General features: G+C 43.5%; 2 protein-coding genes across 2 annotated transcripts; one reads left to right on the top strand and one right to left on the bottom strand.

Annotated features, from left to right (window-relative positions):
* The first annotated feature begins 566 nt into the window (after positions 1 to 566).
* Positions 567 to 23,408, top strand: rnf207a (ring finger protein 207a). The gene is made up of 17 exons (XM_070959639.1): positions 567 to 760; positions 6,392 to 6,524; positions 7,071 to 7,215; positions 7,488 to 7,569; positions 7,666 to 7,741; positions 8,426 to 8,551; positions 10,673 to 10,719; positions 12,159 to 12,231; positions 12,910 to 12,978; positions 13,384 to 13,452; positions 15,904 to 16,010; positions 18,919 to 19,096; positions 19,728 to 19,913; positions 20,165 to 20,216; positions 20,307 to 20,424; positions 21,282 to 21,374; positions 22,385 to 23,408. Exons 1-17 carry the CDS (start codon positions 567 to 569, stop codon positions 22,533 to 22,535), a joined length of 1,899 nt encoding a protein of 632 aa, XP_070815740.1. The 3' UTR covers positions 22,536 to 23,408.
* On the bottom strand, positions 2,646 to 5,674 carry zpr1 (ZPR1 zinc finger). The gene has a single exon (XM_070959640.1). The coding sequence runs from the start codon at positions 5,536 to 5,538 to the stop codon at positions 4,207 to 4,209; it is 1,332 nt and encodes a 443-aa protein (XP_070815741.1). The 5' UTR covers positions 5,539 to 5,674; the 3' UTR covers positions 2,646 to 4,206.

Raw genomic sequence — 23,408 nt, 5'->3', positions numbered from 1 at the left:
GCACCAATATTAAATGTCCCTTTTGCACTTTGGCAACACTTGGGGGCTGGCATGAGGTGTGTGCTGTCAGCTGCCTGGCGGAGGGACCCCATCGGCCTACTATTGAAGAGTTTCTGCATTGCTGTCATTCCTGCAGGGGGTAGCTGATAGCACCACGGAGAGGTAAGACAGTGGCTGTCTGTGCTTTCCTGCAGACTACTACTGCATTTATAGTGGGATTTGCTGGATTTAATGCCGGTGCTGACAATGTCTTTGATGTTCTTTGTTTGCCATCTTTGGACTGTGTGTCATCACTGAAGGCCCGGACACTGATTACACATCTGACAAGGTAAGAGAGAAAAAGGAAAAAGTTCTCGTTTATTTGAATCTGTATTTGACTCTGTTGATTAAAGTATTCATATCACACTTGTCCTTTCTTAAAATACTGGAATATTTAGACAATAACACACACTAAAGTGTTGCTTTTTTTGTGGTGTGATGATGTCGCCTTTTAAAAATTGCCACTCAAGTGATGCCCTCACAGTTTGTCATTATTCACATACTCACATACAACACACTGTTTGCAGATGGCAGGAGGAATCTTCACCAACTTGGACTTGAACTTCTGTAACGTGGACTGCAGTAGCGTCCACCCCCTGGTGTGTCACCTGTGCCACGAGCAGTACCAGTCGCCGTGCTTGCTGGACTGCTACCACATCTTCTGTGCCCGCTGTCTACGTGGCCGCACCATTGACAGTCGTCTCAGCTGCCCCCTCTGTGGGTAAGACGTTGCACTGTGACGCTGATCAGGAGCAATGTAAATGATCAACCTTGAAAGCAATGCAAGACTCTAATTTATGGACGATCTAAACACGTTCTTTTTCTCTGCAGTCAGGTTAGATTAGAAACTGATGCTCTGCTCTAAAAACCTTTTTCTATTTTAACTTTCAAGGAAAATATATTTCCTTATATATTAACAATAAAAATGCCGAAAAAGGTGAATGTTTAAACCAAGTTTCTCAACTAGAAACGGATGTTGGACAGAGTGTTTTGGTCTCTGTGTAGGATATCTGAGCCTGGATATCACACCTATTGTACTAATCCATAAATCCCCAAACAGACTGAAAATACGGAGGCCAAAGGTCACAGGCTGACTGTTTTGGTGTCTTTCAGACACACTCAATTCACATAACAAACTCACACAGCTTGTGTCAGGATAAAATGCGGTGATGCTGTGTAACAAGCAGGTGATTTCAAACTGCTCAAACCTAATTAAGTCGTTTAATTTCCCGCAGTAAAATCTAATTTTGCCCCTTGAATCCCCACAGAGGGTCAAACATTTTATGTGAAAAGCCAAATTTTTCCCACAGGCCCCAGTTTTGGGCAGCGTTGCTCAAAGGGATTCGTTCCACATAAGTTGATTAGTAGATTGGTTTGGTTCATGCGGGAGATTTGAGGGGAATCCCATTGGTTTCAGAGAGCATCAAGTCTCTGTGTTTTGGTTTGAGGGTGCTCAGTGACCCATCGCTGGCCTGGTCTGGATGGGGCAGTCCTGAGTGGCTGGAGCAGCTGCAGGGTCAACCCAGTCTCTGATTTAGTCCTTGGCCGCCGCGCTCAGCGGGGCCAGCAAGTTCTTCTAAGACCAGTCACACAGCAAACAAAAGCATACTGGTATTTGGCACAGGTGCCAGCAGCTTAGAGCAATCAAAAGCAGTCACATGATACCAATCCATTTCATCCCTTATTAAGGAATGACATGTGGTTAATGGTCTCCTTCAGGTCTGCAGTATTAACGCTCTCCCATCAAAGCACTCAGGGATGAACAGCAAGGCGCTCACACCAGGACTCTTTTCTTCTGCGTCAAATACAACTTGACCCAGATTTTTCTAGCATGTGGATGAAGAAAATCAGTGATGCTGAGATTCAACGTCACTGTGTTATTCCCATAGTTACAGTTTAATTGATTAATTAACTTTTTGATGCCGGGGGGAAATTCGTTTGCAGTGTGGGCACAAATGCACAGTAAAAAACATGCACTTTAAAAAGTAAAAATAACAATCGGGGTAATCGGAGACACGGCAGACACCCACGGTAAACAGAACACAATACCACACAGCGCCGCCATTCAGTTAGTCACACTGGGAGCTGCTTTAAAAAGGCAAAATCATGCCTGAAGAGCAGCTCCTGGGTTCTGATTCTGCTCAGCCACAACTATTTCCACACCTCTTTTCAAAACAGTGCTTCTGCTGAGGCCGTGCAAGTATGTTTGAATTCAGAATCATGCAGATTATATATACAACCCCGATCGCACAACAGATGGGACGCAGTGTGAAACATAAATAAAACAGAATGTGATAACTTGCTAATCCTTTTGACTCAATTGGAAACAGTACAAAGACAATATATTTAATATTTGACCTCATCAGCTCCATTGATTTTTGTAAATATCTGCTTATTCTGAATTTAAAACAAGCTGGGACAGGAGCAACTTAAGACTGGGAAAGATGTGGAATGCTCCAAAAACACCTGTTTGGATCATTGCACAGGTAAACAGGTTCATTGGTAACAGGTGAGAGGATCATGATTGGGTATGAAAGGGGCATCCTGGAAAGGCTCAGTTGTTCAAAGGCGAGGATGGAGCGAGGGTCACCACTTTGTGAACACGATTGGATAAAGGAGATTAGCACATGAGCTCAGGAACATTTTACTGTTGGCTAATTGTTGTGAATTAAACAGAACAATAAAATTATTTGGAAAAACTGGCTGAACCACAGGTGACTTTTATCTGCTTTGTAGCTATTTGATATTAACCTGTGTTCAGGTAGATAATGTGCACGAGTCAGCTGTATAAATCACAGAAATACCAATAGCAGTGCTTTTATTCATAGCACGAGGTAGTGAGAGATGAGGGGGAAAACCCAGGCAATCATTGGTTTTCTATGGAAATAAGCCTGCGGGCACACAGCCACTGTGCTCTGCTGTCTGGGCTCAGGCTGCAGGGGCCCGCTGCCTGGCAGCTACTATTTCCATCATCAGCAGCCTGCTAACAGCTGCTCACTCAAGAACCATGTAATCTAGGAATTCACTACTCTGCTATTAGTAGAGCACAATAGATCCCTGTTGCTATGAAAACCAGATAAAACATGCACATCAGACAGAGGCGAGGAACATTTGTGCAACTGCGACTGAATCAAAAGGAGGCAAACAGCGTCGTGTTTGAATCAAACAGGCCTGTGTAAATAAGGTTGATGTGGCAGAAACTGTCCGCTGCGTCTGCCAGCGTCCTTTTCCACCTGAAAGTAAAGCGTCACTGTGCACGACTGTTTCACTCTGCGGGTTAACAAGGACTGGCTGACAAAATCAGATCAAGTTAGGCGTTTAATAAAGAGTTAGTCTGTTAATGCAAGAGAAAATTAAAGAGCAACTATTCTGATGATCATTTCAGCAAAGCAGGTAGATTCAAGCAAAATGTTCTTTGGTTTTCACCTCTCAAATGTGACCATTTGCTGCTTTCCTTTGTCATTCTACGCTATTATCTTTGGGATTTTGGACTGATGGTTGGATAAAAAGAAGAATTTGAAGAGCTCACCTTGGGTTCTGTGAAATCATATTTTTTCCATTATTTCCTAATAAATGTAATTGCAGCTCAAATATATGATAATTATACTCCGATCCAGTAGAAACTGTCAGACTTCAGAAGAATCTAAATCAATAATTCTCATTGTACAGTGGAAACTGTGGCTGTTCCTCAGACTAATTATGCAGATTAGTGCAGAAAATCTGAATTTGACTGTAAAACAGAAACCTGACATCTTTCAACATCTGCCAATTTAAAGAGCAGAGCTCAACTATCAGCTTCAATGACACTGTGTTGAGATGATGCCATGCTTTCAGGTGTATAAAAAGATTCATTTGTCACACAGTGGGCAGTCCGCTGCGAAAAAAAGACTTTTTAATCAGTTAACAGAGCGCCATCTTCTGGGAAGTCACAAGAATGCAATAAAGAGCAAGCTTCAATAACGGCAGCATCCATGTTTTAATGTACATTTAGACAACTCATGATTCCCCCCACTGATTAACATACAGACAGGAACACCCGTGCACCCAGTTTCTAACTTAAAATGTATGAAAATATGAGAAAATATGGAACAATATAATTACACTGGGTTTTTGAGAAGACATTATCAACGATCAGCTTATTTAGTCCTTTCAGCTGCTGCTGGCAGTTCACTTTTCCTCTTGGTATCCCTCAGTCTTCATGTCATTCAGGCCGAGCTCCTCATTCTGCTCAAAGGAGCGGGTGTACTTCTCAGTGGTCATCTCGGGATCTGGTTCCGGAGCGTACACGTTCTGCAAATAGCTGTTCCCCGCCGGGTCGTCCAGGATAAGGTGGACATTCATTTCTCCAGCAATCACTTTGTCTAACTTCTCCCCAAACTCGCTCAGCTTCTGCACCCGATCTGTCGTGCTGCTGTCGCCGCAGATGAAGGGGTTTTTGGAGACGATCAGCTCTTTGATGTCCTTCAGCAGCCCCTCCAGGGTGGTGAACTTCCCACTAATGGCTGCCATCCCCAGCTCAAACTCCAGCTCCGGGATGGTGACGGAGCACGTCTCTGACTTGAGCACGTCTCGGGTCATGTCCGAAGGGTCGGTGATGTGCAGGGTGATTTTGGTGCCCTGCTCCTCTGTGGCTCCACCTGATTTCACCTCGTTGGTCCGGTGGCCACAGCTGTCGCAGTTGGTGGCCATGATGATGACTTCCTTGAAGTGAGGGATCTGGACGAGCTTCATGTTAGTTGAGGAGGGTGCGTTGCACTCTGGGCAGTTGGTGTCGAAGACCAAAACCTCGTTTCTCATAGCATCCAGGTCGTTGCCAGCCGGCTCCTCGTCCAAGTCGTCATCAGCCTTTAGTCCCAGCTGGATGTCCTGCTGGGCCGTCCGCTTGAACCAGGACACAGTGAGAGCCTCGTCTTTTTGAGGGGCAACTGGATTTTCAACAAAACTGTTGCCAGATGGATCCTCAATCACCAGCGTGAATTCACTTTCTACCTCTTTAAGCTTCCTCAGCTTCTGGATGAATTCATCTATTTTCTCAGCCACCTCGGGGTCAGTGACTCGTCTGACAGGCTGGTCTTGCTCCAAACCTGCAACTGCTCGATCCAAAAGGCCTTCAACGGTAGAAAGTGCACCTTTCTGGGTGAAGGGAGGGATCTCAAAATCCAGCTCAGGGATCCTGGTGGTCGCACTGTCTGCTTTCACGACCTCCCGGTTCAAGTCCTTTTTTGATTTGACTTTCAGTGCGTAACAAACGCCTCGATCCTGAATCCGGCCTGCAGACTGGATTTCAGTGTTAGACCAGTTGCAGTTTGGGCAGCTGAACGAGCTGACGATTATTTCTTTAAAGAAAGGGATTCTGGTGAGCAGTAAACGTGTCATACCGTTCTGGTGGCAGTTCATACACATGCTCTCGATCTCCGTTGGCTCCCAGTCGTCGTTGTCGGCGCTAATATCCTTGAAAAGGCTCCCACCTCGCACACTGTCCTCGGAAATAACAGACATTTTCAAAGCCGAACGTGTTTCCTTCGTGGACAAACTGTTTATATGCCCTCTCAATTCTCCTTCAGCGGTGTCTCTGCTGGAACTTTCTAGATGACAGACGCCTCATCTACACACAGGCTTTACATCGTGCTCAACAGCAACTTCCGCATCTTCTTCTTCTACGGTAGACATGTCCCTGACGTCACTGCTGCTCCCTCAGGTTGTTGGCAGTACTGCAGAGAAGTCACCACGCTGCAGGCAGTTAAATAATTTCTTAAAACTATTTTGTGATTATTTATTCAAATCTTGCACTGTTGTTACACTTTTATTTTCCTGTTTTCTTACTTATTCAGTTGGAGTTTATGTATATCTCCAGTTTCATTTTACACTTTTAAAATTCTATTTAGGCTACATATTGGTGTTTAATATAAAATATGTCCTATATGTTTTTATATGTTGTCCTAATGCTTCTTTATATTTTGTGCAGCTTTAGATTACCTTGTAATTGTAATGTGTTGGATAGTACACTTGCCTTACTTACTGTATTTTAGAAAGCAGAATATATTTTTCAGATTTGGTTTTCAGTTGTGTGGCCACATACTGTATATCTGTCCAGCTGTGGAGCGGATGGTGTATTGTTAGATGAATTTTATACTTGAATTGGCTTGTGGTATCAGTTTAAATTGTTCATGTGAAAATCCAATAATTCAATTATATTGATTTTTTTCTGTCATTCTTTTATTGCTACTTGTTTCTTTTTTTCTTTTTAAAAAACTTTCCTTGGGGAAGAATACAATTGATACTTGGATACTAAATGTCATAATTTGCGCTGAACAGATCACTCAGGCTGACTGTATGTCTGTCTTTGCCACAGTTATCCATCCATAATAAAAGGAAACAGCTCCCTCCCACCAGAGGACCGGCTGCTGAAGTTCCTGGTTGACAACAATGCGGACGCTGAGGAGACAGTGCAGTGCGCCAACTGTGACCAGGAAAGTAATAAAAAGGTATAAGACAGACCCACGACGATTCACTTTCAGAAGCTGGGTCTGCATTTTTGACACTGATGGAATATATAGGCAAGGCGCAGACATTAGAAATACAGGAAATGTGCCCTTATATGTTTATATGAAACAGGAAGTGTTGGTGAGTCTAAAGTGTGTGAGGATATAAACAAACAACAAAATGTTAAAGCGGGAAGAATCCAGCTTTTTGTGGCCTGAATGCTCCTTTGTTACTGTAAGGGGATGGTTTGTATTTGACTCTTAACTGTTTTCATTCTTTGTCGAATTGTTTTTGTGATTATAGTAACTTTCAAATCATTTTGACAGCACAAGTTTACCTTTATAAAGAAAAGAAACAATCCTGGTGAATGTTACTGCTGTTTATTCATTCATCTCAGCCTTCAGACACTGCCACTGGAGGATTTTTAAAATGACACAGTTGCTCTACGACAGGTGTATTCTTCATCAAATATTACCCTAAACTACATAAAATACATTTCCCCACTTCAGTCTTTTAATTTCATTCTTTATTCTGTTGTTTTCGTGCAGGACACCGGGATGATGTACTACTGTAACACTTGCAGCCAGCCGCTATGCAGCGCCTGCAGGGAGTTGACTCACAAGGCCAGAATGTTTTCTCACCATGAGATTGTGTCCCTGGCCAAACGCAGCAAAGCCAAACACAGAAAGTGCTGTGAGTACCACCTGTAATTTCCTCCAGGAGAATTACAGGCCAGCAAGGCTTTATTTCAGCAGTGTAGAAGCATGTTGCTCATGAGAGTCCCACCTGTGCACTAAGAAAGCAGTGTGAAAGGCGTCATGTTAACAGTTGGTGGCAAATTTTAATCAGCACACTCGTGTTTGTATTCTGAAACCTCTTGTGTGTGTTTTTCACAAACATGCTCACTGGGAAAACAGAATAATTTAACTGTGGGCTGAAGCTAAAAGGCGTCTCTGTCTCCGCAGCTCTCCACGAGGAGCCCTACATCCTGTTCTCAACGGAGAACAAGTCTATGCTTTGCATCAAGTGCTTCAGAGACATGCAAGTGTGAGTGAATCCTCTGCATGAGACGCACGGCTGCTGGACGTTCTCATATCTTCTCCTCTACACATTAAATGAGCTGTTGTCGCTTGTGTGCCACAGGGAGAGCCGCACTCACTGCATTGATATCGAAACAGCTTACGTGCAGGGGTGTGAGATGCTGGACCAGGCTGTGCTGGTGAGAGAGTCGTGTCTGCTCGTCCACACGTTTGGCTCAATGAATAATTCAAGCGCTCAGCAGCAGTGATGATATTGTGATACTATGAATTTGTACAGCTCATCACACCGCCATTTGAATGTATAAACACATAAATGAGGACTAGTTTTTAACAATATTTTGAGCATTTGCTGAATCAGTTGAGGTCAAATACAAATCACTTTCACTATAATTTCACTGCTCATGTCAGTTTTGTAACATTGCATCAGTGGCATCCACTACATTTATCCAATAACTTTAGTTACTACTAGTCACTTTGCAGATTCACATTAGTAATTTATATATATATATATATATATATATATATATATATATATATATATATATATATATATATATATATATATATATATATATATATATATATATATATATATATATATATAGGACCATATATACCATATATGGTCCATATATACCATATATTGGATATGGTTTTTTACATAACATGAGACAACCAAAATTAACATTAGTTAATAGTTTTGCTTTGGTTGTTCTGACTCAAGCTTTAATTAACCTTTAATTTGTAGATTTGACCAGCCAAATATCCTCAGCTGCCTTCAGCCTGAAGTTCTGATGACAAATGTGTGGTGGCGCGGTCGCCTACATGGCCTTTCACTGACAGTGAACCTCCTCCATCTGTAGGTGGTGAAAGAGCTGCAGACGTCAGCTCAAGAGGCCATCATTCTGCTGAGAGCGATGATAGGAGAAGTGTGTCTGAATGTGGAGGAAGAAGAGAGCGCAATCTGTACTCTGTTCAACAGCCTGCAGGTTATATAATGATCCTGATGTGATGTGTTGTCTCAGCTGTTGTTTTTCATTCAATGGAAGGAGCAAATCCTGCATGCTGACTCGAAACCACACATTTCTTTAAAGGACCAGTGTGCAGGCTCTAGGGCGATCTAATGGCAGAAAGGGAATGTAATCTTCACAAGGATGTTTTTGTCAGTGTAAAATCACCGTAAAGTAAGAACTGTGCTCCTGTTAGCTCAGAATGAGCTCTTTATATCTACAGAGGGAGGGGTCCTCTTCCATGAAGTCTGCCATGTTGCACTACCATGTGTCTACAGTGGAGCAGGATGAGGTGAAGGTGGGGTGGGTGGATGGGCCAGACACACACAACTTTCACACTTGGGTTTGAGTCCTGTGTTAAACCAAAAATATTCAGTTGGTTGTAATCCGCAACCTCACCACTAGATGTCACTCAGTCCTGTACGCTGGTCCTTTAAATGGACAATGTTAACTCTATAAAGCTTGATTCAGTACAGACGGCTGAGGGGACACTCTATTCATTTGAATGGTGTTTCATGCTCTTAAGTTTTAGAAAGTCCACTTTACTAAAAGACGATATTTTGCATGAAGGGTTTACAAAAAAGTTTTGTACACGCAAAACAAAAAGATGGACAATGACTCAACCAGACTGACAGCAGAAATGACAGAAGGAGACAAAGAGCAACAGTTAGATAAGAATATGAGAGATCACCAGTAAATCTGTTCTGATTTAAGCAGGAACACGTTCCTTTTTCAGTTTCAGGTGCACATAATGCCTCTGACAGCGGTTCTCAAACTTCATCTGTCATGCCAGCAGCCAGAAGCTGAAAAAGTTCATGCACCCAACAAAGAAATGACCAAGTGGAACATTAGTGAGATTAAGGTCAGCATGATAGCGTCTGTAAACACTTTGCTTATTTTACCCCTGGGCATCCACGGCCCTGCTGCAGTGGCCCTGTGCCCCACCAGGGGGGCCCAATCTCCAGTTTGAGAACCGCTGGCCAATACCATGGAATAATGGAATAAATAGGCGTGTTGCTTTAACAAAGCTGTTCTTAAAACTTCTAAAGGTTAGCGGCTGAATAGCAGCTTTAACGTACTGTGGATCCATAAATCACAGTTTAAACCTGCTCAGTGTAACCACTGAGTGCACTGCAGACGGCCCAGAGAAGAACAGGTTCCCAAAGTTTTCAGGGCCCAGTTCCACCGCTGTGGTTCAATAAAGATCGAGGGTCAGTCACGCTTTTCTGGACTGGACAACAAATTTAAAATCAAAGGGAGTTTAAGAGAAAAATGGTTTCAACAGTACTTTGAAAACTGTGGGACATCGACTTAATGGAAGTCTTAATCATTTAATTATTCTTCTTTTGGGACGGAAACGATTTCGTTTGGTGTCTGAATGATACTGTTCCAGCCATTATTGTCGGACAGAATACAAGCGTCAACATAAAAGATGATTCTGAACCATAATAACTAACAATTCAACCCGTATACAGCACAATGAAAACTCAGTCAAACGTACATTAACCCCAAAGAGTTGAAGTAAAGAGACAATACATAAAATAAAGAAGAGTGTCAGAGCGATCCAAAGTAGTTGTTGGTTACATCATCAAGACTACAGACAAACAGCTACTAACAAAATATACCTAGATGTAGAAAATCTGACTGAAGTTAACATGCACCGTGCAGCCGTGACTCTTTTTATTAACCACTATAAGATTTAACATCATTTCAGACAGACAGTAAAGCTGCATCTTCAAATACGTGGTGGACATTTATCTTGACTGCTCTTTTGCGTACCAAATTATTAGATTTCCATGTTTCTAATCCTCTACAAAGTGTCCAAGAGTCGAGTCCTCTCTGACCTCAGTCTGAAGTTGGTGCCGTCAGTCGCCATCTGCACTGTTTGGCCACTGGATGTCTCTGTTAACCTAACAGTGAGCAAAGAGCGCATTTTCTCTGCATAATGAACAATCCAAGAGAGCAGACGCCACACGGTGGAATTTACAGCAGTTTGTTCCCCACAATCTTGAAAACTCATTAGGTATTAGAGAGCTCAAGGCCGTTTTCACAGCAGTGTGAGGAATAAAAAGGGGTGTTTTCTCTGTTCTCATCTGACAGGAGAAACTAGCAGAGAGGAAGAAGATTCTGCTGAAAGCTGCTCAGAGGTAAAATAAAATATAGAAAGATTCACAGTCATTATGTGAAAATGCTCTTTTGTTGCCACAAAGCTCGGCTCACAGTATTTACCAAACTGAGCGCTATTATCCTGCTGTCACCGGGTCACTTGATAGTTTTTCCGTTTTTTCATGGTGCATTGTGCTCAGGGTGATGAATAGCTGCACCCTGTTTGCTCTGGAATAATCTCCCTCCTCACCAAACACATTTTCTTGGGTGATTTTCATTTTAACAAAAGATTTGGTGCTGAATTAAAAAGCCCTTCAGTTGGATTACAGATTTCAAGCCTGTGGTTGCAGCTTGAGCCTGAATCCAATCAATGAAACTCAAGTATACAAATATACACCATATGCAAATGACAAACTTTCTCAGGTAATGTCAACAGCAGTCAGAGCTGCAGGAAAAGCCGGACGCTGTCTGTGCATTTCCTCAATTTAAAGAAAACCACAGCACCATTAGCACCTTTAGCACTTGCCGTCAGGCCGACTGAAAAATGAGCAACTTGTGTCTCTTGCAGCAGCCTTTAATGTGGCGTTGAGCCATTTTCAGCACTACTGTCCTGAGAGGAGGATCGCAGCTTTTATTTTTTCCTGGCAGCCTGCTATGACTTAGTAACTGCTTGCTTGTGCAGAAATAAGACTGTAAGAATAAAGAAATTCCTTTGCAGAAAGGGGATAATGACAATACCATTAATTTAACATTAACTCACAAGTATCCAGCCACTGAAATGATGAAAAACCTTACATCCCCACAGCAATCATTAAAGTTTGATTTAACGCCCTCCAAGGTTTGCAGTTAATTAGGCTCTAAAATCAAATTATTGTACATCAATGACATTTTACCTAAGATTAATGACTAATATACATTTGATATATGACGTTTGAGTAGACATTTTGTACATTTTGTGTTTTATCTCCGTCTCTGTTTTCTCTGTGAATCTGCAAACTGCCATTTCCAAAGCAGCAAGAATTCCAAATGACAAAATGTGGATGAGAACCGTTTCGGAGCACTTTGCTTGTTCACTGTGCGCTCCATGTCCACGTATGCGCCATTGAATGAGAGCACTTTCGTGCATGTGAGCGAGTGTGTCGGGTTGCACTCTGTGGGGATCTTTAATGAGATTTTTTTGTGCCCAGTGTCCTCCATCTCTCTCTCTCTCCATTGCCTGGAAGCAGTCCAGTGGCTGAGTTCCCGGAAGGGTGTTAAAGGCTATTTATGTCAGGCTTTGTGTGTCCGGCCTGCGTCTGTGTCTGCATGTTTGTTACAGATAGAGAAGACAGATAGATTAGCTGCTGCAAATATGGAGCATGTTGTTTGTGGTTTTGCCTCCTGAGCTGAATCCTCTGAGAATCTCTGCGGGTGTGGATGCGAAGGTGTAGCATTACGTGTGTGTGTGTGTGTGTGTGTGCGTGTGTGTGTGTGTTTGCAGTCAACATGAGGAGAAAGAGAAAGCACTAAAGGAGCAGCTCTCACACCTTACTGCCCTCCTACCAACCCTGCAGGTAGAGTACAAGAAAGACCTGATCCAAGAGCCAGTAAGAAAAACCACAGCACCGACAGAATGAAGGATTATCGGCAAAATATACTCAAAGTGTCAAAATAAAAGCAGTCGTTCTGCAGTAAAATGTAACTGATATCTTTATTATGCCTGACACTCAGCAGTGTTTAACAGTTGGAGACAGTTTAAAGTACTTTATATACCAGGCAAATGATTGAGCCCCTCCAAAGGGGTCCTAGATAATGGTGAGGGGACGTAACATGACTAATCACACAATTTTTCTTCCTTTTTTTCAATTTTTTGCTTGTCTTTAATCTGTTCTTTTTCTTCTGAAATATCAGATAATTTATTCTTGGGGTCCTTGAACAGTTGTTCAAATGAAAGTATCTGAGAGGCTTAAAGCGGAAATCAGTCTCTGGTGAGACGCTAGACGTCTGAAACATGACCAGGAGTCACAAAAATGGTTTAATCTTCAGATTATCATAGATTATCGTGTGTTTTTTTTTCATGTGAAATTTTGATTTGATCTGTCAGATCAATGTAGTAAAAAGTACAATGATATCGTGCAGTAGAGGAAATTTCCTGCTAAGTGTGCAGTTAGTTGTGGGATAAATTTAATACCATGTAATCTGAATTTGTGTCTCGTATTCCTTGTTTGAAATCTAATCTGTGATGGCTTCAGGTTCACCTGGTCACCTGTTCGGCCTTCCTCAGCTCAGCCAACAAGTTTGAGTTTTTGGACATGGGTTACGTGAGTACAGCCTCGTAAACCGCGAACTGTGTTTTATTATTATTGCATTTCATGAATATTTTAGAAAACATGCATAAAGAGTCAGAGCACTGCAATACAGGATATGAGTGTAGAGGAGGGGGAAGTGAATGTGTAACCCAAAAAGACGAGAAGATAATAGATAAAATAAAGATAAAAGGATGATTTCAGGGACAGACACAGACACATTATCAGTGAATCTCTCAGCGTCCTGTCCTCTGTTTATACACCACAAAGCTCAAAGTTTACTCTGAGGAGGTTTCCCTGCCAAGAGAGAGGTTACAGTATTAACCGGTCTGAGCTGGCCTTTCATCGGAGGCTGTCCGCAACGTGTCGGCGAGGTGGAACAGGTCACTGAATCACACCCGCATGTTCTTGCTTACACAGCAACTCATGGAGAGGCTGAAGAGGATTGTGAAGCTCCCTCATCGACTGAGACCAGTGCAGAGCAGCAAAGTGAGTATGAACAGGCTTCACGCAGAGCTGGAAAAGGTTACGTTCAGAGTGTGATCTGCTGCAGGCTTCTGATTAGTTGTTTCATTTGTTCCCAAAGCAGTTTCTCCTTTTTTCCTCTGTGGCCCGAAAGCCCAGAGCTAATTAATCTAGTATGAATGTTGAGTTCAGCCCCTTCTTATAGGAGCTTTATTCATTTATTTATCAGGGACTGACATCAGTATAAGAAGATACCACATTAATGAAAGGAAAGCAGAACTCCTTAAAAACTTCATCCAAAATGATACAGTGGCCTTAAAAATGGTCTGTTATGAGTTCATTCAATATTAATATTAAGCTTAAAAATTAAGATCCACTTCAGTCCAGCTCCAGAAAAGACTAATGGTTATTTTTCTGTGGCAGTGTGGTGCTGCTGACAGCTCCAAAGTTACTAAATGTTAAAGATTTCCTGCAGTGAGAGCACATAGATGAGTATTTATGGATATTATATGAGTGAGTGAAAGCAGTAGTAAAGCATGCAGAGAGTTGGCCGTCAGTCGGTGCTGTGAGGTGTTGGACCTTCAGCTTCTCTGGCACAGACTCCAAACCAAAAGGTATTTCTGTGTTTGGTGTTTCCTCGATGGTGCAGAGCACTTTGTCCTTCACTTTGCTCTAAAAGCTCCCACAGATGTTCCACAGGCCTGAACGGATAACATAGAAATATCATTTTCATGCCTCTCAAACCGTCCATGGTGGCACCTGCTTCTTTTTGTCCCTCTCCTCATTTATTCAGCTTCTTCCTTTCATTTCTTACCTGTACCTTTTGTTTTACTGTACAAAAGACAAACTCACAAAATCTTTCAATATTTAAGATATACTTTATTAATCACAGCACACACATGCTACAGGGGGGAGACTGCACACACGCCATGCTTAGTGAAATTATTTTCTCCACATTTGACCCATCCTGGTCGTCCTTCCTCCGCGGTAGACCAGGAGCGGTGGGCTGCCAGCTGACAGCGGTGCCTGGGCACCCAGTTCCTTTTGTTTTTAGTGGGGGTATTTTTGTGGAGGATACACCAGGTGGCTGCACGGTGGCGCAGCAGGTAGTGCGCGTGCCTCACAGCAAGAAGGTTGCCGGTTTGATCCCCGGGTCAGGCGGGGCCTTTCTGTGTGAAGTTTGCATGTTCTTCCCGTGCATGCGTGGGTTCTCTCCGGGTACTCCAGCTTCCTCCCACAGACCAAAAACATGCTCATTAGGTTAATTGATGACTCTAAATTGTCCGTAGGTGTGAGTGTGAGTGTGAATGTTTGTCTGTCTTTGCATGTGGCCCTGCAATCGGCTGGCGACCGGTTCAGGGTGTACCCCGCCTCTCGCCCATTGTAGCTGGGATAGGCTCCAGCCCCCCGCAACCCCGAAAGGGATAGGCGGTATAGATAATGGATGGATACACCAGGTGAACACGGGGAGAACATGCAAACTCCACACAGAAAAGCCCTTTTTTTCCTCGAGCAGCAGACACCGAAGGTATGGTGGAGGACACGCCCCCCGTGCCCACAGCGGGAAACGAACCCGGGACCTTCTAGCTGTGAGGCGGGGTTACCACCTTCCCACCGTGCCACCTAACTTGATCTACATCGCAAACAAGTGCAGTTGTTTTGGTGTTTTGGTGACATAAAACCCTTTTTTTTAGCTTGTAACATTTTTCAATGTGTTAGCATTAGCATATGTTTTATGTTTATGGGTGGTTCTTAACGTATAACATTTCTGAAGTTTTTTCTTCTTTTCTTAATCTTATTTAAGATAATTAATAATTTAATTTCAAATCATAATAAATAATATATATGAGAATATTTAATTATAACGGCTGTTGTTATTGTTAGATTTCTTTATGCTGATGTTTATGATGATGACGTTCCTCCAAATCAAGGATATGTTGAAACTTCACGTTTTTTTATTTTTCAGTTCTTTTTATTTCATGTTGTGACAACCCTGTGGGTCAGGTCTGGTTATGTTTAGATGCAAAAACACTTATTGGGTTTGGAAAAGATCATGTTTCGGCTTAAAATACCTGGTTTAGTCGCCACAAACATGGCTGGAAAATATCCGGATGTCTTGTTAAAATATCCGGTTCAGCGCCACAAACTCGGTTCACGCAGTCGGCTGTTGTTTGACGGTCATCTCACCTGGCTGCCGCGCTGCCACCGTCCCCTTCACCTCCTGATGAGGAACATTTAGCTGATTTAAATGAACCAGTAATGTGAACTATGTCACTTTGATACCGATTGTAGAAACATTACATATGAAACGTACGAATTTAACGTATCGTATTTTGCAGAATCACACAATTTCTTTGTCTTTCTCTTATTATTTCTTCAGCCCAGTTAGGAGTGTTATAATACAAACGCATGCACCTTATTTCAACTATATACAAGCCTAATAGACGAAGTGACCTCCTGTCTGTGCTCCATTAGATCAACACAGACTTCAGAAGTGAGTTTGCTCGCTGCCTGGAGCCCCTGCTGCTGCTGGGTCCGCGCTGCCCTCCTTCGGTTTCCGGATGTACAAGCGTTGCAACAAGGTGAGATCATTTACCTGCATGCACGCCACCCCCAGTGATCCCCTATTCTAAGATTTCATTTTGACGATGAGCTTTCGCTCACCATGGCGTCACTGGGATTCTTCCAAGAAATCAGAAAAGTCTGGGCAGAATATTTCACACTTACAAAGGATCCAAACTCTAAATCCCCAAATGGTTTGCAAGTGCAGATGGTAGACAGCGATGACTGCAGTGAGCGGAAAGGAGGCGCCATGCTGAGTCCCGCTATGGCAGTTATTCCGTCCGTCTGTAAGCTCTGTACACTGATATGTTTGCGTAATTCACCTTGTTGCACGGGGGCTGGGAAGGAGGCCTTCGATCCTGTTTTAGAAAGCTCTGGTGCTGCTGCAGCCCGGCCGGGAGCGCAGCAGATAACGTGACAAGATGCACGAATGAGTGTCGATGCATGGAGATGTTTTCATTTTTAGGTCTTGTTTTTCTTAGAAGTAGCCCTTTGATAATGCCATGTAGTCTTTTAAGTTCACGCAGTAGATTCCTTTGGGAATTATACCAAATCACCAGTAAGCACAACCTTTATTTAAACGCCCATCACTGCTCAGAACAAAGAGGCTTGTCCCCCTCCACGTACACACACTCCCCTGACTGATTTTTTTCCACATCAGTGTCTCCCAACTGTTCGCAGGTCTTTAAGCCCACCCACTAGTGCCAACATACTGACAACTCTCTTTTCCAACTTGCTTAGCCCCCTGCCAGCACAAGATGCAAAGTGGGCAGGGATTGGTGGCCGGCCGGCTGGCACTATTTTTATCGTAATTTCACAGAACTCTCCAGGATTCATCTGGAAGTTGGCATGCGGGAGCGGTCGGGCCGCTTTGTTCCAGGGCGCTGAGGTCACAGCTTTAGCACGGGCAAAGTCTTTAATTGGCGTCAGTGATGGGAGGACAGAAGCTGGCTGTGCAGAGGATGACATGCGTGTGGCAGAGAGAGAGAGAGGGCTATACATGTTTTAGGCAGGTCTTCTGTTGCATCAACACTGGGCAAGAAAGCAGGAGTCAGAGCCTACCAGACCGCAGGTAAATGTCTGTTTTATGTCCAGGTGTTGCAGTTTATTTCTCTTGTGGAGAAGTGGCTTCACCTGCAGTGTGAACCTGGCATAACTTTAGGATTTATAGTTGCATGTGTTCAGTATTTATAGAGATTATAGTGAAGGCTCCAGTGTTTCACTGACTGGATTGTCAGTGTTGGATCAGGGGTAGAGTCGCATGCTGGCTTCCTGCTCTCTTTAGTGAATCCCTGTTGATGCCATCGACACTGTAAGATGACAGTCGTTACACAAGGTGCTTGACTCCGCAGTTTTCTGTGTCCACTCCATATTTCAGTTCACAGACGGAGGAGGAAATGGGCTTTTCCTCACCATATGGTCGCTTCAGAATGCCGCCCACACCGCGTAGCCTGTTACTCACTGTGACTGAATGTGTTGTTGTGTCTGATACATCCTCAATTGCTGTCTGAAAGCTCCTTCCCGACTTGTCAGCCGCTAACGTGGGATGCAAACCGGGCAGGGACTGGTGGACGGCCAGCTGGCTGGCCCTACTTTTATCATAATTTCACAGAACAGAAGTGAAGTTAGGCAGCCGACTTCTTTCATACAACTGATGCTGCTGCTTTAGCACTGACCATGTCTTTAATTGGCTGTGTTGAGACTCTGGATGCTCACAGGACGACGTTCACATGAGGGGGATGTAGTCACACCCAGGTTATTAGAGAATGGCTTCAGGGCAGTTATGCTGTGCCAGGCAAGAAGCCAAGACCCCGGTCCTGGATAAATCCTGATAAATGCATGTTTATCTTGTTGTGCGGTTGTGTGCGGTACATAACATACTTTCACACTCTCTGTGAAGGTGTTGGTGAAGAGATGTGAATGTTTTGAGTGACAGCAAGTGTACTGATGTACTTCACACACACACACACACACACACACACACACACACACACACACACACAAACACACGCACACACATATATAAATATATATTTTTAATCAGGAAGGTTCACTGAGATCAAGATCTTAAGTACGAAAACCAGCAGAATAGATGCAGATATGAAGAAAGGGGACTGGATATTTAATTTGACCTTTTTCAGAACTGATTGATTTTCTCCTGAAACATCTTCATGTGGTTACTTAACATATTAAAACATGAAGTCAGACGGTCACAGCTCTTGTTGTATTTATAGGAATAAAACAAAACTTGGAGAAATAAATGTCAGGCAGGTCAAAGGAAGTGAGTGTTCATTTGATTTAAAAGAAAAGTTTGTGCAAACATTTGACCTCCTTACACGCTAACGCACAGATGGAAGCTGCCATGGAGGTGCACTTGAGCGGAGCACTTAGGTCCACTGGAGCTGCTCCGAGGCCGGCAGCAGAAGTGGCTGCATTCAGAAACGTCCACGCATTAAGGCGTGTGCCACGTGAGAATCGGTTTTATTGGCTGAGAAGGTCACTGCACAATACAATACAAAGCAAGATGAAATGATTGTGAAAGTAGAAAATATGTCTTTTTAGATGAGACGGTATATAGGAGAAGGATAGAGTTGTATCTGTATCTTGATGGTTGATGATTGAATGATGACGATGATACAAAGCTCTGGGGGCCAGCAGCAACTGATACAAAGAAATTAGATTTAAAATAGTAAGAAAACTGCATTGGGTTGTTTTGAACACACTGTACTGTATTATAATAATATCTGTACAGTCAAATTCAGTTGATCTAATATGAGGCTTTAATCCCCTGTGTTATGAGAGACAGGGATCAGCTGGACGTAATGTTTTGATGATGGAGACTAATGTCATCAAACACAGTTACTGGTGACAGAATAAAGGCAGCCATGATGTGTACCCCCCCCCCCCCCCCCGCCCCCGTCACCTCAGGCACCAGTCCCCGCTCTCCGTGTCTTGCCGCTCCCCGTCTCTCAGCGAGATGCCCCTGGGCTCCGTGCTGGGGCGAAGGCCCACTTGTCATCGCAACATCTGCACCAAGGTCCTCCTGGCTGAGGGGACGGAGACGCCCTTCACCGAGCACTGCCGCAACTATGAGAACACCTACAGGGTGAGTGCTGTGGATTTACAGCTCTGACCGTCACCTCATGCTTGTTCCCAGAACGTTTGAACAAGGCTTTGAAGAGTCTACAGGCGTGCTGACAGGTCTGTGCGGCTGCAGTGTGTAGGCACAGTTTGAGCTAACATCAGCGCGCAACATTCTCACAATGACAATGCTAACATGCTGATGTTTAGCATGTTCACACCTGACCTCAGCATGTTGCTAACAGTCGCTAATTAGCCACAGCTGAGGCCAATGGGAATATCTTGCAAGAATTTGGCCAATTTACAATTTTAACTTAATGACTGCACCTGATGAAAAGTGTAGATATCATCAACGTTATCACAGTTCATCTTGTGGCAATCATGAATGTGAAACATGGCAGCCCGTCAAATAGTGCTGAGATACGTCAGTCAAGACTTTTCCTCCTGCGGTGAGGAGCCATCTCTGACCCTCAAACTAAAACAATGGAAAGTCAGCAGCATGCTTTCCTCTGGGATCTCATCTTCAACCTGTAGTGGGAAACAAGCTTGTTTTCACGCTCATATGCACTTCACCTGCCATCTGCACACCCATCAAATCTCTGCGGCTTTAAAGACACTGAAACAGCTCTTCAGCTCTGCGCTGTGTGTGTTTGCAGACTTTCCAGACGGAGATTCAGAATCTGAAGGACCAGGTCCAGGAGCTGCACCGAGATCTGACCAAGCACCACTCCATCATCAACACAGATAAAATGGGAGAGATCCTGGACAGATCGCTGCACATTGACAGCCAGATATCTGCACAGTACTCCACTGTGGAAACTATGAGAGTCATGTTTGAAGAGGTGTGTCAAGTGATACCTTGATGGTTTGACCTTTGGTGTGTACCTGCCTCTGCCAGGCAGCTCTCACAACAAAAACTGTCTACATTTGTCCTCAGTCAGATCCTCCAGCTGCATACTAACAAGCCTGTTTTCACCCACTGCTGTAAATTTTAACTGCTGGGAATCCAAACGGAGGGAAAGAAACGTCAAGTCGAATGACTGCACTCCATATTTTATTTCATGAGAACCAACTTTCCACATTTTCCTCACAGGTCTGGGATGAGACTTTTCAGAGGGTCACTAATGAGCAGGAGATCTATGAAGGTGAAAAGTTCAATTTATTTTCCAACATTTTACTCCCTCATATTTGAACGTTTTTATTCTAACGTAATTGTCTTCGTGCGCTGATTCCAGCCCAGCTTCATGACCTAATGCAGCTGAAGCAGGAGAACTCCTACTTGACCACCATTGCCAGGCAGATCAGCCCCTACATCCTGTCCATTGCCAAAGTCAAAGAGAGGCTCGAGCCCAGGTATCGTAATCACAGGATAAATGTCCCCATATTGTCCACCTGCTGCCGTATTGGTTGACTGATGACGGTCGATTGGAAGGAAATGGAGGCTGTTGTCACAGAGTTGATGTGACGTACCGCTCCATGGAGCATGGCAGCGGATGTGTAGGATTAGTATGTGGATAAAGAAAAGGCCAACAACGAGAAATGTTATGTGACTTGTAAGCTGGAATAGTTATTTCAAATATTTTTGTCAATTTTTTTGAAGATGTGTAGCTCTACCAAAGTAATTTTAGATATTTTCCCACTTTTGAAACTGCTTTATTTTCCTTTTAAACAACCATTTGACTTTACTAACTAAGGGTTAGACATTGAAGGACACGACTTATTAAATTTGTTTGTTTATAGTCAACAAATCTCATGAAACCAACAGCAGATTATTTATTCTAACCAGAACTCTCTTCTACCTCGGCGCCACAGAGCTCCATTGTTGTCTGAAAATGATAAAAAACACGTCACTGAGCCCTGCTGGTGCGCTGGGTGACGTGTTCCTTCATTAACATGAACATGGACTCTGAGGTGATCTTAACTCAGTTCCACGGAGCAGCAAATTTGTATTAATCTGGAGCTGAAGTGAAAAGCTTTTCTAGGAAATTCCTGAGCCTTTTTTTTTTTTTTTTTTTTTACAAATGAGAGTAAATATTTGTGATCCATCTTTACAGTTTAGAGCCACAGAGAGAGCAGAGAAGTCAGAAAGTGTTAAGAGATAAACACATTGTTGGTTTGGTTCTTTAATAATTTAAGAGCAGCACCAGCTTTGCCCTTTGAGAGCGCTGACAGCTAAAGAAATTTGTCATATTTCAAAATGTGTTCTTTAGGTTTCAGGAGCATAAAGAGCAGCACGACGACCGCACAGAGACGATGCTGAAAATCTATGAAGACAGCACAGTCACTAAAGACAGTCCAGACAGGTACTGACTTTGCCGAGTTTGCCAACATTTCAAGCATCATCAGCGATATAAATTTTGGAATGACCACTTATGATCCCAGACATAGCCTGGTCCCGAATAGTTTAATAGCCTGGTCCCAAATACAATCCCATTTCCAAAGACGTTGGGACGCTGAGCGCAACATAAGTAGAAACAGAATGTGATGATTTGCAAAACACTGAAACCCCACATTTAACTGAAAACAGCACAAAAAAGTTGGGACAGTGGCAACAAAAGACTGGAAAAGCTGTGAAATGCTAAAAGAAAACAGCTGGTGGACCATCTCACAGCTAATTATGCTAACTGGCAACAGGTGAGAAACATGACTGGGTATAAAAAGTCAAGGTGGGGAGGGGGTTCACCGCTCTGTGACACACTGTGCCGGCAAGTAATGCAACAATTGAAAGCGTTTGGAGATTTCATTGTCTACAGTTCATAATGTCATTAAAGGGTTGATTGCATTTCACTGTCAGAATGACAGCAGTCGCTCTCCTCAGCTCCCAAACGCTCTGTTAAAAGAAGAGGCGATGCAACAGAGAGCTGAGCGTGACCCAACTCATTCCAAACATGCTGCTGCCATCGAATTCTAAATGAGGATATCATTTTCAAAAACAATTAAATTTCTCAGCGTGTTGTCTTTGTGCTATTTTCAGTTAAACGTGTCAAATCATCACGTTCGGTTTCTATTTACATTTTACACAGTGTCCCAACATTTCGTGCATCATCATTCTATAAGTGCACAGACGCTGAACATGGCAGGTGTACTGCTCAGGACTGAAGGAAGCGCAGTGTCGAGTGTCAAACTGCAAGCAGGCAAGTGGACAGGCATGTTTGACAGACACTGCACTGTGTCACGTTAAATAACAGGCCAGATTTAAAACAGCTAGTAACAGTATGATATTTAACCAAAGTCTTTCTCATCAAAATTATAACTTCTCTTAAATGTGTGTTCCTTTTTTTCATGAGGCATCTCATTTATTTTGTCTTGGCAGTAACAACCAGACCTGTGTCACAGACCAAGACAGGGACAAGAGCAGCCGCCCGCTGATCCTGGACTCGGGGGAGAGCTCTGTCAAGATCAGTCGTTCGGGCAGGCACCGGGGTCCCACGGAGACGTCCGGCCACAATGAGATGCCTTCATAATCACCCTGTCATTTGATGTCTGTCGCCCTCTCCCCTTCCTGCTCCCGTGCAGCAGCGCGCCTTCATTCAACCGTAACAAGCCCGGGTCGGTATGTGACTTCATCTGCTGTCCAGATACTGTACATAACATTTCCTCAGCAGCGGGGAGCAGCCAACAGCTCCAAGGCGAGCCCTCGGAGAGACACCAAGTGGACGCTTGGACATGAGGTCAAAGACTCACCGCTGTCAGCCTCTTTGTTCAAAATGGATAAAGATAAGGAAACCTTGAAGAGTTGCTTTGGTGTTATTTACTGGACTGCTTTAGTGAGAAAACAGAGTGAATAGCATCTCATTTCTTGGATTGCCTTGTGTTGTTCTGTCTGTGCTTTGGCTGTTAAAATGATAAGTATGCTGAGAGTGTGAATTATCGCTCTGTCTTTTTTTTCTCCCGTGTGTGTGGAATTGCTTTCTGCAGGATCCATTCTTTGCATAAAACACTTTTTTTCGTTTTTTTTCGGGGAGCTGGAGGCTGATGATGGATGACTGCCCAGGTCCGATTCCCCAGAAGACCGTTGAACCGCTGTGACGGCACAGATGGAGCACAGCAAACGCAATGATGTGTGTGTCATTCTGGGTGTCGGTGTAGGTCACATGTTGATGTGTGTCATGTGTAGCATCTCATGCATCAGTCTCCTCTGAAATGAGACAGTCTTTTCCTGTCTGCACTGGGGATTTTTGCCCCCCCCCCCGCAGTTTCCACAGCTCCGTGTAAAAAGTGGAAAGGCTAGAATTACAGAGGTGTGTGAGTGTAACTGGCCCTGGCTTAACCTCGATCTCCTGCTAGTTTTTTAGACTCCGCGCTCATCCTCAATATCCCAGCCGATCACGGCGCTG

Source organism: Chaetodon trifascialis, chromosome 3 (genome assembly GCF_039877785.1).
Source record: "Chaetodon trifascialis isolate fChaTrf1 chromosome 3, fChaTrf1.hap1, whole genome shotgun sequence".
Taxonomy (NCBI): domain Eukaryota; kingdom Metazoa; phylum Chordata; class Actinopteri; order Chaetodontiformes; family Chaetodontidae; genus Chaetodon; species Chaetodon trifascialis.
This window is presented reverse-complemented; position numbering and strand designations above follow the sequence as displayed.

Bases quoted from the DNA above. Each gene is read 5' to 3' on its own strand.
- rnf207a (XM_070959639.1), top strand. From the start codon at position 567: ATGGCAGGAGGAATCTTCACCAACTTGGACTTGAACTTCTGTAACGTG. The intron at 12,979-13,383 runs GTGAGTACAGCC...TTGCTTACACAG, and splicing joins AGTTTTTGGACATGGGTTAC to CAACTCATGGAGAGGCTGAA. The intron at 19,914-20,164 runs GTGTGTCAAGTG...TTTTCCTCACAG, and splicing joins TGAGAGTCATGTTTGAAGAG to GTCTGGGATGAGACTTTTCA.
- zpr1 (XM_070959640.1), bottom strand. From the start codon at position 5,538: ATGTCTGTTATTTCCGAGGACAGTGTGCGAGGTGGGAGCCTTTTCAAG.